This window comes from Lepidochelys kempii, chromosome 4 (genome assembly GCF_965140285.1).
Source record: "Lepidochelys kempii isolate rLepKem1 chromosome 4, rLepKem1.hap1, whole genome shotgun sequence".
Classification (NCBI taxonomy): Eukaryota; Metazoa; Chordata; order Testudines; family Cheloniidae; genus Lepidochelys; species Lepidochelys kempii.
The window spans coordinates 91,087,047-91,105,055 of record NC_136383.1 but is presented as its reverse complement, the minus strand read 5'-3'; the positions used below and the strand labels follow the sequence as shown (position 1 = coordinate 91,105,055).

General features: G+C 40.9%; 1 protein-coding gene across 11 annotated transcripts in view; it reads right to left on the bottom strand.

Annotated features, from left to right (window-relative positions):
* LOC144929103 (protein furry homolog-like) overlaps nt 1-18,009 on the bottom strand; it is a 349,363-nt gene that overhangs the window by 89,588 nt on the left and 241,766 nt on the right. For 7 of the 11 annotated variants that reach the window (XM_078852535.1, XM_078852539.1, XM_078852543.1 and 4 more), the window contains 7 exons: nt 9,881-10,031; nt 9,417-9,520; nt 6,899-7,084; nt 4,116-4,320; nt 2,754-2,875; nt 2,019-2,209; nt 1,033-1,127 (listed from right to left, as the gene is read on the bottom strand). In XM_078852535.1, coding sequence (XP_078708661.1) covers nt 1,033-1,127; nt 2,019-2,209; nt 2,754-2,875; nt 4,116-4,320; nt 6,899-7,084; nt 9,417-9,520; nt 9,881-10,031 — 1,054 coding nt within the window. The remainder of the gene's footprint in view (nt 1-1,032; nt 1,128-2,018; nt 2,210-2,753; nt 2,876-4,115; nt 4,321-6,898; nt 7,085-9,416; nt 9,521-9,880; nt 10,032-18,009) is intronic. The other 4 variants (XM_078852538.1, XM_078852545.1, XM_078852537.1 and 1 more) reach the window with 3 other exon arrangements.

Below are 18,009 nucleotides of genomic sequence, written 5' to 3'. Positions count from 1 at the left end.
ATGGAAGTTAACACTGGCTACAGATCATATTTCATGCATCAAGTATCTCAAAGTATATCGGTAGCTGCATTCTGCACTAGATGAAGTTTCCAAGTTCTATTCAAGTGTACACATTTCAGTAATCCAATCTTGATATGAAAAAAAGCATGAATAACTGGCAAGAGCCTTATGTGAAAGTAACATTTGTAGCATAATATATAATTATGCTTGGCCAGGCTCATTTTCCTTTTAACACCGCAAGTCCTTGGGGGCAAAGGGAACCATAATATTTACAATGTAATTTTTCAAGTCTGCTCTCATACACAAGATGAGAACATTTTGAAAGTTTGACACAGAATGGGGAAGAAAAATTACAGACCTTTATTTACACTTTATAATAAAAAGCAACAAATTTGGAATGCCGAGTAGGCAGCTCTAAATGTGGTCTAGTATCTGCTGCAGTTGAAGGAATTTGGTTTACAAATTATTGTAATCCTAATTAATATAAATAATAACTACCATGATATAGCAATTTTCATCCAGAGATCTTATAGCACTTAAAAAAATTTAGTATCACTACTTACATTTTACAGATGGGGAAACTGAGGCACAGAGTGCTTATGTGACAACCACAGTCAGATAGGGTCTGATCCTAAAAGATGGTGAGTGCGCTCATTTCCACGAAAGTTAATCAGAACTGAAGGCACTCAATGGTTCACAGAATTGAGGTCCAATAGTTCAGCAGCACGGATGTGAACAAAACCCAGATCTAACAAATTTGATTTACAAATTCTCCCCTTCTTAATTGAGAAAAACACACTGATTTAGAAGTGCCTAATTTGCTCTATCACCTAGCAATAGAAAAAGTAATGAGTAACTGACATCAGTTTCAGGAAATTTGACTAAGAGCCCAAAGATATGAACATTTGAAAACAGCATGCTGTCCTTGTATTAAGTCTAAATTGAAATGATGGCAGAAACGTTTTTGATTATGAGTAATAAACAACTAATAGTTCCCATGAATACTGTACTTTGACTAGTATAAGTACTTACTGAGAAAGTGCAGATATAAGATCATAATGCTTCATGGTTTCAGCCAATGTATCAATGGCAGATTCTAGAGTCAGAAGTAGCTCTATGACAAAACCCTGAAAAAGGTCCAAGGTTATTATATGTTATAGTATGTACAACAGTGCAGATTGCGTAGGACCTCTTGATTGTGATATACAAATAGAACAAACAATGTTAGGGACTGATTCATAACTTTCTGATCTAATTTCATCATGATCCTAATGAGGCACGACTCAAATTAATGGTGCAAATTCAATATAAAACAAAGAACAGTATACAATTTAATTTTAAACTAGTTAATGACACAATCAAAATTTATTTGTGTTATATTCTCTGGTCCAATACTTCTCACAAGATAACTATCAAGTTCCATTATTCCACTGGGTGTATTTATACTTTATGACTTAGTCCCTCTTTTTGTGGTTTGAATAGGATAGTCAATTTCTTTTGCAAGGAGTGACATAGGATAAACTGTAAAGATACAATATATTGCTGATAAATCTAAATATCGGTACACACTAAAATTGTTGTTTCTTCTTTAATATTATATTGTTTTATTTTAAAATACTTGAGGCATATTTTGAATTATAAAAAGTATGGGTGCTGCCAGGAAGCCGATTACTTCACCTCAGACATCTAGTTCAGAGTGCAGAGTCTCTGAAAGTAAATGTTTGGAAACTACAGGGTTGCTTTTGAAAACAAAGTGCTCAGCATAACCACGAATTATTTTTGTTTTGTTCTTCAAAAGTGAAAATTCAAAGTGTTACAGAAGTTAAATCCGATTCCAGTCACATCACTTTTAATACCCCTTTCTTCTTCATTTAAGGAGAAAATGCAGCTAAGCCCATCATACTGCTTTTATCTTTTATTATGGTATTAAAAATACAATTAAAATATTGTTTAATAAAATGGGAAAATTGTAAGTGAGATGGCTGCAGGGGAGAGAAAATAAGAAAATATGCGAATACCTGTGCTTCTTCTCCTGCATCTCCTACAGTTTCTACAAGCCTGGAGAGAATGTCAGAAAGCGTAGATGCAGAAAGAGGCTGCTTCAGAGCCCTGAAAATCTGAAACGATCTCCCAGCATAGTGTCGAGAGGAGCAAGAAAGTGCAGTTTGCAAAGCAACTTCGCTAAGATGGTGCTCCAACTGAAATCCTGCTACGAAAGCAAATGTATGTCCAAGTAACACAGCAGATTTAAAAAAAGAAAAGAAAGTTGTAATTATTACATACATTACCAGTGTTATTGCACACTTCTTTTTTCTACTGACAAGATTATTATAGCCACCTCTGTGTTGGCTTTTAAGTTAGTTTTATCTACTACTTCTTCTCCCTCACCCCCTTTGCTAAATTGGAATCCCTCATAAAGATCCATCCAATCACGTAACAGCTTTCCCAAAAACTTAAACAGAAGTATTAAATATTAAATTAGACAGATGGAAAGAAAGACACAAGATTTAAACAATAAATATCCGCAGTAAGCTTGTAATATACATTTTCTCTCTCTCCAAGCACACGTTATGTTGACATATCCAAGTCTGAACACAGTTATGAACTGTGTCACATAAAAGTGCAACATCTACTGGGTGAAAGCAGAAGCCTGGAAATCTATGTATATTTTCTTAAAGAGACGTTCTTATTTATTTCACAAAGATTTTTATCTTATTAAAATTCTACAATGTATTAACTCTTTTCTAACATACCTGAACTTGACTGCTTAAACACAGACACCACATGTTTTAGAAACACAGTTAACTGCTCAGCACTCTTTATACTAGGGTTCTTGGCTGAAACATCCTCATGATTCCAAAGTGGCCCTCTTTTCCTAGAAATATAAAACCCAACATATAACATAGCATAGCATAAAAGTATAAAACATTTTTATATTTATCTATTTTATATTGATCTCTATTATCATTATCTATTTATACAGTGCTTTTCACCTAGAAGAATTCCAGAAGACTTTATCAACTACATACAGTATACTGAAACAGATTTCTCAGGAATGAAATATGGCAGCTGTTAAAAAACGTGCAGCAATATTATATAGCAATTAAAACAAAAAACAAAGCAACATATTCAATCCAATTGAAACTGCAGGAGGAATTTAGGGAGGGGGGAATGTGTAGTTACCCTAATGGCAAGTGATTCTAACTTACGCTACACATTTGCAAAAATACCACAACCCAACACCACATTATTGTAAAGTTCTAGGGCTGTGTAAAAACTCTTTTTTAGTTTCCACAGTTTCTGCAAACCAAAATCTAGTTTTTGACCACTAAGTTCTATTTAGAGTTTCAGGTTTATATGTTCAGCCCTGCAAATCTGTGGATATCTGATTTATACCCATGGATCATTTTTGCAGATTGCAGATCGGATGCGGATACAAATTTTGTATCCTCTCGGCTCTATTTATATGACTCTGAAAGCACTAAACAAATTATCATATGAAAATAGGAACCCTTTGAAAGTTGCCAGTTTTAGAACTAAACTTTGCCACCAATTCCTACTTCCCCAGTCAACACACAAGCCCTCTCTTTCTCCAGGCCACCTTGAAGATCCATACAAACCCAGGTCCCACAACAGCCTTCAAGACCCTCTCTGATCAGACCTTTAAGTATCTTCTACAGGGAAGGATATGGGACTCTATTAAGCATGTAGCATATTCTGCAGCCCACCAAATCCCAGAATGTGATTCAATTGTCTTTAAAGGAAGCAGTTGTGAGACTGGAGTTGCTGAAGAGAGGAAAGGGTTTGAAACCCTGAAAAGCTTTCCCTGGGGAAGGGGATCCCCAGATCAGTGGGGAATTCACCAATCAATAGCCTTTTGAAGTCTCAGGAGGAGAGATGGCCAATCAACTGCCCTTAGGATGTAGAGAAAGTAGAATGGTTTGAAGGCTATTATATATACAAATAACACGCACATAACAAGAGAGTATTTAAGATCAAATTTAAGATCTTATTGATGATAAACAGAAGAGAAAAATAGTCAACTTCATGCCAAATAATATGCCATTTTGCCATATTTCCATACACCTTGACCATGGTTGATCTTGAAGTGTTACCTCGAGGTAATAAATTCCATGAGTGTTTTCACTTTTTCATCCTGCTCTACTGGAATGTCAACTTCATTGAGGATGGTGGTGTGCAGATGAGAAATGGCAGCGCTGGTATTTCCTAAACTGATGCTAGAAGAGGTAGAACTTGAACTAAGCCCTGAGTCTGTCATTGGGGAGGGCTGGTAATCAGGTATAAAATCATTAACACCTGCTGAAAGAAAAACAACTATGATTATATTATAGTTTGGCATTTTCACATCAGACTTCAAAAAATGTATTAGTATGATACACTGGTTCTCAAAAGATGCACTTTGATTAGGATAATTAAAATATTTTCAAACTGAATATACAGGATGCTCCTTTTCACCTTCTAGGCCATCAAAATAGTATCTGTTTGCAATGCCAACACTGAAAACATAAATTTTAAAACAATGTCATATGAATTACCCATTTTATGAGATAGGTTTCAAAAGAGTTTTCAGTATTTTACCAGTAAAGCCCTGATCTTGCAAACACATATATGCTAACTTTATGCATGCAAGGAGACTCAGTGAAGTCAACAGGCATGCCTAAGGTTAAGCACATGTATAAATTCTTGCATAATTGGGGCCTAAATAAATAATAACGAATAACCCATCCATAACTACAATCATAGTAATGACTTCATTTTTATATTAGTATTCTGGTGAAGTGACAACCCATCAGTCCCTGTACTTGTAGGCATCACATCCTTAACAAGTTGATTCAGTAGTTGAACTTGAAAGCATTACAACACACATGCTTGTAGAGTAGAAGTCAAGAGGACAAGCTGTTTCCTGATAATGCAGTTTGGCTTTTTGATTGAAATGTAATCTGATCACAAATGAATTTAATTATTAAACACTAATATGTAAGGCTGATTCACCAATAAGTTAGAGATGTTTTATGCCACTCTAGATGCATAAAGCTGCTCTAAAATCAGCTTAATCTGGCTACTGGCACATTCCCTCTTCACATGGGAACCATCTGCAAAATACAACCTGTATAGCTTCTATACCACCATTCTCCCAAGTACTGTAACAGGTAATGGAGCCAAGGAAAATGAAGGCACGACCAGAGTTTGTCTGTGTCTGACTAGCTGATGTCTGCAGTTGGAGTGCTGAGGGCCACTAGCACCCGATGTAGATCATTAGCCTTTGCTGTGTTCTGGACTGATGCATGCACAGCTGCAGGATTGGACTGTGGCGGGGGCAAAAGTGGCTTAAAGAAAACTTTGCAGCCAACCCCTGCATCAGTCCCCCAGCTTATGCTGAGCACTGTTCAGATGGAAGGAGAATTGGGTCATATATGGATAGTATTTCTCCAGTCACTGTTACTTTTATAGTATCTGTGTCCCTTAACTACATATTTAGGATCTGACCCCGCAAGTATCTCTGTGTGAATAGCCCCTGTATTCACATGGAGTCCTATTTAGACCAACTGGGTTCCACAAAGAGGTCTATCCGCACTTAGTATCTTGTCAGATGAGGGCCTTTGTCTCATCAAAAAGATGCAATCTATTAAAATTGTATAACTTGCCATTTTAATCAATTATTTAACCAGCATTTACTAGATCTGCTTGCAGGATTTAGTCTTAATATAGTTTTTAAATTATATAATGTTCTACTGCAAAATTCAAAAAGTATCAGTGATTCATGAAATAAAGCTGATATAGGATATTTTATTAAATTAATCACCTAATTTTAAGTTAAAAACATCACTATTATAATATTTTGCTTACTCCCCCATGTGGGGCTAATCTCTTGAACAATACTGTTTCAATCCTCAATGTGGACAGAACCTAAAAAAAAGTTTGCTGGCCTTCTCATCCTGATCTCTAGTGAATGTTTTTTCATGCTACAAACCCAACTTACATAACGTGTCTCTGGCCAGCTCTACTCAAGAGCCCAAGAACTAGAACAAGAGTGGTTTTATAGATCAGAACTGAATTGCATTTGGTAAAGTTCTATGGGTAAGTTTATACAAAATATGCCTGCAATATGCCTGGCTCTACCCAGTCCTCATATTCTCGACAACCAAATTTACATAAGAATTTACAAACTATTTTTTCTTCACGTAACACAAAACTACTTCCCAGATACAACATTGAAATAATATGTTGCATGGCAGGTGCTGCCATCTGCTGAAGAGAATATGAAATATCACGAGTCAACAAAATTAATCCTTGTTCACATTTTCCACAAATCTATGATACAATCAAAAGTGAAGTTTCATAAAAAATGTTTCCAGTGAAATTTACAGATCTCTCCTACTATATGATCATTTCAGATGATATATGTTTTCTCATATTCTTTGCACAACAATAAAAGCAAAGATCATGCTAAAATCTTGTAATATTTTTAAGGTATTCTATTAAATCATACAATGTCAAATGGCTTATGTCCAAAATTGAAAGTTTCTATAATGCATAGAGGAAATATCTCCCTATTTCTCCTTTAAAATCACAAAAAAGTAGTTGCTATTTTATATGACCAGCTGACAGTTTCCTCTGCAGTTTCCACAGCAGCAGCAAACCAGCAATTAACATTCAGCTGTGCCGCTACTGCTGATGACTGCGCACAAAATGTTAACATTTATACTAATTTTAGGTTAATGAAAAATTCAAGGAAGAGAGAAATTTTATCCAACTGGACAAAACTGGAAGTGAAATAAATTACAAACAATGGAGATTTTAATATTTAAATCCAATCAAAAAGTGACCTTCTGTGTTGTTTTAATTAATGAAACATGAACAATGTTGCTGTGGTTACCTGTGAAAGTATAATCTAAATGTGCAGTTTGCTTGACAGTAAGCACCCTGGGTTCATTAAACTCCCTGTTCCTGAGAAGGACAGAAGCAACAGACTGGACATTACTGTTGGAGCCCATCACTATCAACAAATGCAAAAGCAGGCGTTTACAATGCTCATACACTTCAGGGTGGTAGTGGTCAAACCCTAAAATTAAAGAGGAAAATAGAAAGGTTAATCAATTAAATATGCAATTAACTAAAATCAGCAACAGTCCTAGTGGTCTATATCAATCTCTACAAATGATATCTATTTTTGGTAAAGAAACATTCACCAACAACAAATGAAAATGATTTAGATTTTGGCTATTTGGAGAAACAGAGGATATGCTCCCTTCCATCTCCCCTTTTATTTTTTCTATAATAACTTCAATATATTAAAACTTTCTCTGGCTTTACTGTTTTAAAAAACATTACCAAGCTGAGCAAGAGGGTGTTTATATATTATGTTTATTTCATATAATAAACCAACTAGGCCAGGGGTGGGCAAACTTTTTGGTTCGAGCGCCACATCGGGGTTCCGAAACTGTATGGAGGGCGGGGTAGGGAAGGCTGTGCCTCCCCAAACAGCCTGGACCCTGCCCCCTATCCGCCCCCTCCTACTTCCTGCCCCGACTGCCCCCCTCAGAACCCCCGACCCATCCAACCCCCCTGCTCCTTGTCCCCTGGCCACCCCCTCCTGGTACCCACCCCTTGAACCGTGCCCCTCCCCCCCGGGATCCCACCCCCTATCCAACCCCCCCACTCCCTGTCCCCTGACTGCCCGACCCCTATCCACACCCCCACCCCCGACAGGCCCCCCGGGACTCCCACCCCCTATCCAACCCCCCCACTCCCTGTCCCCTGACTGCCCGACCCCTATCCACACCCCCGCCCCCGACAGGCCCCCCGGGACTCCCACGCCTATCCAAATCCCCCTGCTCCCTGTCTCCTAACTGCACCGCCCCCTATCCACACTCCCGCCTAACTGTCCCCCAGGATCCTACTCCCTAGCCAACCTTCCCTGCTCCCTGTCCCCTGACTGCCCCGATCCCTATTCACCCCCCCTTGACAGTCGTCCCCCCCCAGACTGCCACGCCGATCCACCCCCCCGTCCCCTGACCGCCCCCACGCCCCAGAACCTCCGCCCCATCCAACCGCCCCCTGCTCCCTGTCCCCTGACTGCCCCCCAGGACCCTCTGCCCCTTATCCAATCTCCCCGCTCCCTTACCATGCCGCTCACGCAGCAGGAACTCGCAGCCCCGCCACTCGGCCGGAGCCAGCCACACCGCCACATTGCCCGGCAGAAGCGGTGGGCCAGGGCACTGGTGGCGCAACGAGCTGAGGCTGCGGGGGAGGGGCCAGGGGCTAGCCTCCCCAGCTGGGAGCTCAAGGGCTGGGCAGGACGGTCCCGCGGGCTGTAGTTTGCCCACCTCTGCACTAGGCCATATTGTGGATGATTCCTGCCATTGCACAGGTACTAAAAAAAACCCACCATTTTTATTCAAACAAATTGAAAGACTCACCACACTGAAATATATGGAGCTGAAAACACAGGGAAGAACAACAAGAGAAGCACTGAGGACATTAAGTGTATTCCAGGCTAATTGCACGTTCTATACAAGAGGAGAAGGACAAGTGGCCCCAATGGACAGTGCTTTGTAAAGGAGTCCAAACTCTCATGCCCACTTGTATTTCCTACCTACATGTTTGTCTCAAGAAATAAGCAACATTAGGAACATGAAAAGATTCTCTGGTCCAGCACACTTGTCTGATTAATTGTACATGCTCAGAAGAAGAAAAAGCCAAATCAAGTGGGGATACAAATTCACGGCAGATGTATGCTGCCCAAGAGAGGCTGGGGGTGAAGGGCAGCAATGGACTATAATAAGGTGGAAATATGGCCAAAAGAGTACAAGAGAAAGGAGAAAAAGAGATGCACTAGTTTGTTTCCTATCACACAACAGACCAAATTTAGCTCTGGTGCAAATATGTGTAACTTCACTGAAGTAAATGCAGTTGCACTTGCTTACATCATGGCTGCATTTAGCCCAAAATGTTCTGCTTACAGGCATTTAGTATGTTTTAGCTTTTATATATTATCCACAGTGTTAATTTTAAAGAAGACACTTATTAGTATTGTATTTATATAAACCAAAATGACTGGGAAATGTTTTTTTTAAAAGTGGATTTTTTTCAACTTGAAAAAGTATTCTTCCTTTATGTTATAGGAAGACAGTTTTTAAAGTCAGATTGTCACAACAATATAGAAGACAGTAATATTTCATACACCAGAGACCCTTTCTGTACTTTCTGCAAAGATTTTATTGATAAATAAAGAATAAGAAATATTAAATCTCATTCAGCCTTGGAAAAAAAGACTAGTTATGTCAAAAAAGGCTGTTATTTTTAATTACTATAATCTTCAAAGCCAAGATTACAAGCTGCTGTTTTCCTCGATTTAAAAAAAAACCATGATATTTCAGTAATAGTTTAGTTACCTATAAAAATTGCATGAAGTAAAAGATGGAGGTAGCCTCCCCATTCCACCTTCACACTGTAGTCAATTATCAAATCAGTCAAAAGGATCACTGCTATGTTACACCTAAAGAAACAAAAAAATTGTTAAGAGATCAGAATACAACTGTTTACATTTTGAAGATCTGTAGGAGTTTTAAAGATACTCTTAACTAATATCCCCTTTTAAGACTATGAAAGTCTTAAAGGCAAGAAAGAAAAAACATAAAAATCACAATAAGCCACACAGCAGATGAGAAAAGCTTTAGTCCTCAAAATCAAAAGGTAGCTAAGACATCATAACTTCTTGAATTCTGAGCAACCCAGGAAATGTAACAAATAAGGAAAGGCTATTCTTATTTTACACAGCACATGCATGAAGACAGTAGTTTGATTTAAACTAATATGAACTGAATTGCTGTCCCTTTCATGTAATGTTAGTATTTACCTGTGAAGAGACATGCCTGGAGATGAAGTTTCAGGTAAATAATCCACCAGTGGTGACCAACAACCCCCAGTAGGTGGAAAGGGTAGAGGCTCTCCTTGATTATGCTCCATCACTTTCAGTCGCCAGTTGGAATACAGCGGCATTGAATCACCTATCAAAATACATTTATTTTTACTTTTCTTTTTGATTTGTCAATCCAAGCAAAATGTACAATTTACTAACAGTAATCTTCCACCTAATATTCTACATAGTAATAATTTAAAAAATGCCCCAGGATTTGAAGCTGTAGGTCCTGGGAAACAGAAGTGTCCAGAAGAGAAAAGCCATTCAGACAAAAGTTAAAACAAAGAGTAGTTTCTTACCCTATAGTCAATGTGGATCCCACTGTAAGTGCACAAGCAGCACATATGCAAGATTGGAATCTTTTGAATAAGGGTGTCTGTCAGGGTCATGTACACTTCCTGTGTCTCCTTATCCTCCCATGCAAACCCATAAAAGGCAGAACAACTCTAACCCCTGCTCAGTTCCCTTACAATTCAAAGTCCAGGGAAGCACAGAACTCCAAAAATGGGGATGGAGGGTGGGTTATGGGATCCATACTAACAAGACCTCAAAGAACCACAGTTATTGTAGGTAACTTCTTTCTTTGAGCATTTGTCAGTGTGGATTTCACTGTAGGTGACTAGCAACAGTACCCCTTCTGGACACTTAGATTAGGAGTATCAACTGCATCAGTCCAACAGGTTTGTAGAATTGCTCTCCCAAACTTGGCACTTGCTCTGGCAGCTCAGTACAATGCATAGTGCTTGATAAAAATCAGTGGGTTACTCCCTTGCAGATCTCTGAAACTAGCACATTTCTGAAGCAGGCAGAGGATACTGCTTGAGCTCTGGTGGGGTGAGGCTTGGCATTTGGTGGGAGAGCTACACCAGCTAACTGAAAAGACAGTGAGATACATTATGTTATCCACCTTAGATATTCTTTGTAATGAGATGGCCTGGCCTTTGGAATGGCCAGTTATAGCCAGAAATAAACAGAAAGACAGTCTGAACAGTTTGGTTCTGTTGATGTAGTAAAAAAAGGCTCTGGAAATGCCCAGTGTGTGCTGCTGCTTCTTTCCCACTGAAGAGGAGTTTTACTGCAAAGAAGAGAGGCATGTTAAATGATTAATTCAGATGGAATTCTGAGACCACCTTAGGAATTAATTTAGGGTGAAGTTTCAGGATCACATTAACCCTATGAAATACAATGTGGGGAGGGGATCAGCCACAAGTATTTGGCACTTACTCACTCTTCTGACTAAAGTCAACTAGGGAGACTGTCTTCAGAGCCAGATGAAGTACAAAGCATTCTGAAAGGGGACTCCATGAGTCTCAAGAAGATGACATTGAGGTGCCAGGCAGGAGCAAGTTCCCTGACCAGTATAATGTAGGTAACAGGCCCTTCAGGAACTCTGATACCATTGGGTGAGAGAAGACCAAGCATGACTATCCATCGATGGCAAGCTGAAACTGCTGCAGCTTGGACCTTAGTGGTGCTAAACAAAAGCTGTTTCGGATGCAGGAAGTAGTTGGGAGCCTTTGGTACCAAAGCCTGCATAAGGTCCAGCCCATGGTGGGTCACCCCTATTGAGAACCTCTTCCATTTTGATGAAAAGGTCCTTCTGGTAGATATCTTCCTGTTCTGTATCAGGATGTCCTGGACTTGTCTAAAGCAAACCCTATCCACGGTACTTAACCAGACAACATCCTGGTTGTCATCCAGGTGGGTCTGGATGGTGAATCTTCCTATGGTGCTGTGAAAACTGGTCCAGGCAGTCTGGGAGCTGAACTGGTGGTTGAATGAACAGCTGTAGCATTTTCGTCAACCAAAATTGCATTGGCCAGTGCAGAGCTATGAGAACAATAATGGCTGTCCCTTTTGAATTTTGAAAATCAGCATGAAGACCAAGAGAATGGGTGCAATAGCACAGAAGAGACATAGATTCCACTGCAGAGGGAAGGCCCCAGGCTCATATCCTCTCTGCAACAAAATTTCTGGCACCTGGTGTTGTCTTTGGGGGCAAACAGGTCTATCACAGGAAACCCCCCCCCCCGCCCGATTAGTTCTATGATAGAACTCTGCAGGGATCACTTGTGAGTGGTAACATATCTGCTCTGGGGGGTTATCAGGTTGTTGCTGACTCTTGGGAGGTGATGAGCCATCAGGGTTAATTTGTACCTGTGGCACCATGTCCAGAGCTTGTGCCTCCTTGCTTTTTTTTGTGGTGCTTTGCTGACATGATGTTCATCAAGACCTGCATTGTGGAACTGTGAAGAACAGGAAGGAAGGACATGCAGGCTAGCCTTGTGGCTCTGACCTCCATGACATGGATGTGGAGCACCATGTCTTCCAGGGACCCTATTCCTTGCATTTGTAGATGGTCCAAGTGGATTCCCCAACCTATCTCTGAGGTGTCTGTGACTAAAGTCATTGTTGGGGAGGGGGCAGAGAACAGTACCTAGCCACGCATATTCTCAGTTTCCTTCCACCATTTCAGATCTGTGAGGTATGAGTAGAACCATGATCTTTTTGCTCATTTGGTGTTTCACTGGGGAACAGAGCAACCTGAACCAGTGCTTGAGTGGTCACAGGTGAAGTGTGGCAAGCAGCATCATGTACATCTTTCTGTGATGGTACTCTGGCTGACAGTCCCAGAAGTTGGATAATGTCCTCTGTGCCTCTGCTGGGGCTGGTTTCCTATAAGGGGCCAGTGTGTAAATTGCCAAGGACCATACGGTGGCGCAAGTCCTTGAGGGAATGGAGCGCTCCGTCTGTACTCTGGCTGAAGAGCTCCATTTCCTCAAAGGGCAGGTTCCCTATAACATCCTCTGTCTTGCATGGTATGCCAGACATCTAGAACCATAAAGTCTGCCTCATTGTGATAACTATGGTCATCGACCTTGTGGCTGTATCAGATGTATCTGTGGCCAACCTGACCTTTCCCTTAACATTCTGACCCTCTGATTGTTTATTTCAACTCATCCCTGTACTCCTGCAGGATTTTAGCTAGGAAAGGAGTGACCACCTCCCACGTGAGAAAATTGTACTTGACAAAGAGAACACAGTAATTTGAAGGTCCTCTGGGTAGCCAGGACTGTGAATCACTTTGTAACCCCCCTGCCTCCACTGAGAGGAAGACTGACTTTAGCTTAACTGGGTGCCAGCTTCCTGACACCACCAGCCTATTAGCCACCCAAACAATGTCCTCTGGGCTATGCAAGCCCTTACTTTGCCTTGCAGGTTAAGAATAGGTGCACCACAATCACCAAGCCCCTGTGAAGTGTTCCCCTGAAGTGTCCAGCTCCTTATCCACTGAATGCTCACAGGTTTCACAGTGCAGCTGTGTTAGTCTGTATCAGCAAAAAGAACGGGGAGTAGCTGTGGCACCTTGGAGACTAACAAATTTATTTGAGCATAAGCTTTCATGGGCTAAATGCTCACAGTAATACCAGGTGTGCAGTCCCCAAGGGAACAATGTACACACCAGCTTCAATGATTCAACTCAGAATCAACTGCTTGTATAATACATCAGCACTGAGATAGATTTATAGTGAAACCAAGAAGTTTAGTATCAAAGGTTCAAGATTCAAGAGATAGTGAGAAAGTATAATAGAAACCAAAAGGGTTACATATTTTTTAAAAAATCAATTTCTAGATACTTAACAGGCTAACTTCCATCCTAAAGTGTATCTCACCCCAAATATCCTTGGCAGCATTTCAACGAAGCCTGCTTGAGATCCTGTCTTCATGAATGTAATCACACTACCCAATTACTTCCTAGGTAAGGGATTAATGGGTGTTTTCCTTTCCTTGCCTTCTCATTACCTTCCCCAAAGTTCACTGTCTGTACTGTATCAGAGGGGTAGCCATGTTAGTCTGGATCTGTAAAAGCGGCAAAAAGTCCTGTGGCACCTTATAGACTAACAGACGTATTGGAGCATAAGCTTTCGTGGGTGAATACCCACTTCTTCAGATGCATGTAGGGGAAATTTCCAGAAGCAGGTATAAATATGCAAGCAAGAATCAGGCTAGGGATAACGAGGTTAGTTCAATCAGGGAGGATTGCCGCCGTCTGTACTGCAGAGTTAGGATAACACTCCTTCCCCTTATAACTTATTCTCTGGTGAGCTACTTCCCTTTTGATTTCACATCCCACCATTGACTTCAAATAGGGCTTCCACCGGGTTGGCTTACATGCTTAATTTACACATGGACCAAGGGACAGGTGAATAAACACCTTTTGTTGGGCAGAAACCTGTTTGTCAACTCTGCCTTGACACAGACTTTAGGAACATATTTTTAGTGTACATACATAATACTGTGTACAGTACCTATACATACATTTTACAACAATATTAATGACCAGTGATACCTTGGCTTTCATATAAGACCTCACTCAATATTCTTTGCTGAAGCAGAATGTATATATTAGGATCAGGACATTCGTGTAACTCCCCTAGCAGTTGGCATTGAGAGGTTCTTAGGTCACAGGTAGTTGGCCACCCAAAGTTGCACTGAGGTTGATGAATATGACTTGCATCCAGAGAGGTCCAACTTTTTTTAATCTTTGTTCTTAAGTGCACCTTTTGTGGACTTTGCTTTTTCCTGAGCTGCTCAACAACTCAGGGACCCTGGGTTTGGATGGGTGTAGAAGCATTCAAAGCCCTTTGGGGGCGCACCTGATATCTCTTCTCCACTCATTTATAAATGGGAGGAAGAGTGATTGGGGCTTCTCACTATCCTTTGGTGGGTTCCAGGATCTTCTCAATGGGGAGGGAAATTCTGACAGGTGGGGCACTCAAAATATCAAAAAGAGTTTATGAGCCTTCTCTGGTATAAATGTAGTATCAGCATCCGTGGATTCCACAATATGAGACCAGAGGTCCTGAAAAGTTTTGAAGTTATCAATTGCCAGCATGGCAGCTGGTGTCACTACTTTGTCTGTTGATGAGGATGACTCTTTTGGGGGAGATGAAGGTTGCTGTAGTCCCTTTGCCTTTTCTTGCTCCTGGTGGATCACGTTCAGTTCAAGTGTAAACAGCCTGGCTAATGATGCCACCAGGGCATGGGATCTCCTTTTTTCTGGAAGCATGAGAGGGGATCTGCTTCTGGACAGGTGAGATGACAGTCCCCCTGTAAGGCCAATTTGACTAAGGTAGTGTGTCATATGGGTATTGGCTTGGTTGGGGCTGGCCTAGTGCCACTCATATTCCCCATCTGGGATGGAGGGCTGAATAAGAGCTCCCTAATAACTTTCTTGGGGTCAATTTTTAAAGGTAGAGGAGAGGGATCTCTGCTTGATGCTGGAGAGAAAAGTACACAGGTGACAGTGAGGAGTATTTCTCCCTCTTCAAATGGTGGTGCTGTAGGGTGATATGGTTCCAGGGCCAGTTCCAGGAGACACAGGAAAAATGTCTCCAGAAATGATCCAGATTCCTCCCAGATGTAGCTTGGGCTCTTGCTAGACTCCATTGTGGATACCTCCAGGAAGACAGCACCAAGATTAGCACTGGGTCTCTCATTCTCTGTGCCATTCTTGATCTGATTGAGGACTTGGAGGATCTGTTCTTTGAGAAGTGTTGTTTCGTTACATCCTTCTAGGACTTCCCTTCATATTTGGAGCTATATGTGGGCTCTGTTCAGCTCAATGACTGAGCATCACACTGAACATCACTGTGTGGACACAGATCCTGATCTGCAGGTATGATGTGTGGTCAAGGGAGTGCTGGCTGATGCTGGCTTTCCAGCCTTGCTCTGCTAGTGACTGTCACCTTTGGGTATGAACAGACTTGCATGGACTTCTCTAGCAGATATGCCTCAAGCCACGAGATCTGGGATTATTTGCAGGTCCTGAAGGAGAAGAACTTGAACACAGAGGACCTATCCAGGGCACAGCTCTCCCCTGGGCAAAAGAATCATCATCTGTGTCCATCCTAGATGGGAATCAGTGTGTCACAGGACAGCCAGGGTCCGAACCCTGAAAGTTTAGTTTGCCAAAAGTACAGCACTTCACCCCACTGTACAGGGGAAACACAGGTAGTTTTTCTTTTTCTTTTTTTTTTTCTTCTTTTCTCTTTTGAATGTCCAATTCAATGGGAATGTGAAGATGAAACTTTCTTTTTAACATTTTAAAGTCTCTAAGAAAAATAGTGGTTGGATGCTCGCTAGGTTTTGTCCTCTTGTCAAAAGCATAAGAGGGAACTAAGGAAGGGTCATGACCGCTCTGGATGCATGCATGGCCCCAACAGACAATGCTATTTAAAAGAATCTAATCTTGCATGCATGAGGTGCATGCATATTTACAGTGGGATCCACTTTGACACATACTTGAGGAACAGTAAATTAGATTCTGTCTCCGGGAGACCTAAAAGCTGGAAGGAAAATGATAGTGGTGAAGGCAGCATATCACTAAATCACACTAAAATAACTGTCCTAATAGTAAGGCTGATATAAGCAGGAAAAATCATGTCCCTAAGTGAAGCCTGAGGACTTGGGTTTGATGGAACTCTGTATCTTAACTGTAGGTGGGGTGGAGGTAGCTCCATCATTTCCGCTGCTACAACAGTCCACTAGCTATAAGTGGCAGATCCAGCCTTCTGAGCACCCTGTACTAACCCAGTGAATACACGTTTTACTGTTCTACTAGCCATTTTCCTACCACTCCACGAACCACATGCAAATACTCTCTTCTCTTCTATGGCAGGCAGGGCAGTGCGGTTCTACATGGTCTGTGTCCCAGCCCACGTTTGCAGTGGGAACCTACCATTTCTATGGTATTTGGGAACTTGTGCACCTGTGGTGGGGTATGCTGAATTTCCCCCTTGCTTCCAAGAGTCTCAGTTGTTTTCGCAACTGATGCAGCGAATGTGGGTAGGTTACTTTTTAGTTAAAAAAAAAAAAATGAAAATAAGGTATGGCTATGAGCAAAGCACTCCTGAAATTTTACAGTTAAAATACTGTTTTTTCTTCATTGCTTTCAACTTCTAATTCACATTCCATCAACAAAATAATAATTGCACATTAAATATCCCTTGGTTTACCATTCATAATGAGATATGTAGGTTAAAAGTGGTATAGCCACAGATGAAATCAAATTGAAACCTACAAACATTAAAACGCTGCTCTATCATTTGTACACAGTACCAAGAAGCATCTGTTTTTGGTAGATGATCAATTTGCATTTAGGATCTGGGAGATAAATGACAAAGTAGATGAACATTACGATTTGCAAGGATAGGCAGGGTACAGAGAAGTCACAAAATAGCCAGGATTGGTGTTTGCAGGGAGGATGAGGAAAGGGGGTTCTTGTTGACGGAGGATGGGAGATTGTGGCTTAAAGTATACAGTGCGTAGGCAGGGACTTCAGACAAAAATTAAAGAGTCTAATAAAATAATGCATAAACTTTAAACCAATAGGCAAATTAGTAAGGATTGAAGAGGCCATAGGTTCAGTATTCAAACAGAAAATTATCCCACAGACAGGTTCAGTAATGCTGGTGAACAGAAAAACACTCTTTAATACACGTAGGAACCAAAGATATTATTCCCCCCCCCCAAAAAAATAAAAGTATGCAGTACCCCTAAAATAGCTTAGGATTTTGAATTTGTGACTCTTGTTCACATCGTACCCATCTCCTGCCTGTTTGGTCTTCCCTAATGTTGTCATAATTATTTAAATTAGTAAGCACTTCAGGGCAGAAAACATTACTTTTGGGGAAGTATAAAACCAGTCACAGTTGGTGTGCCCATACTCCAGAGCAAGCACCCAAACCAGGCTGGGGTTGGAGAAGGGATTTTCACCCCTTTCCTGCTTTTTAAACAGGAAAGAGCCAAACTATCATAAATCTAAATTAATGATTAAAACAGCCTGTCATAAATATAAAGGGAAGGTAAACCCCTTTAAAATCCCTCCTGGCCAGAGGAAAACTCCTCTCACCTGTAAAGGGTTAAGAAGCTAAAGGTAACCTTGCTGGCACCTGACCAAAATGACCAATTAGGAGACAAGATACTTTCAAAAGCTGGGAGGAGGGAGAGAAACAAAGGGTCTCTGTCTGTCTATATGCTGCTTTTGCCGGGGATAGACCAGG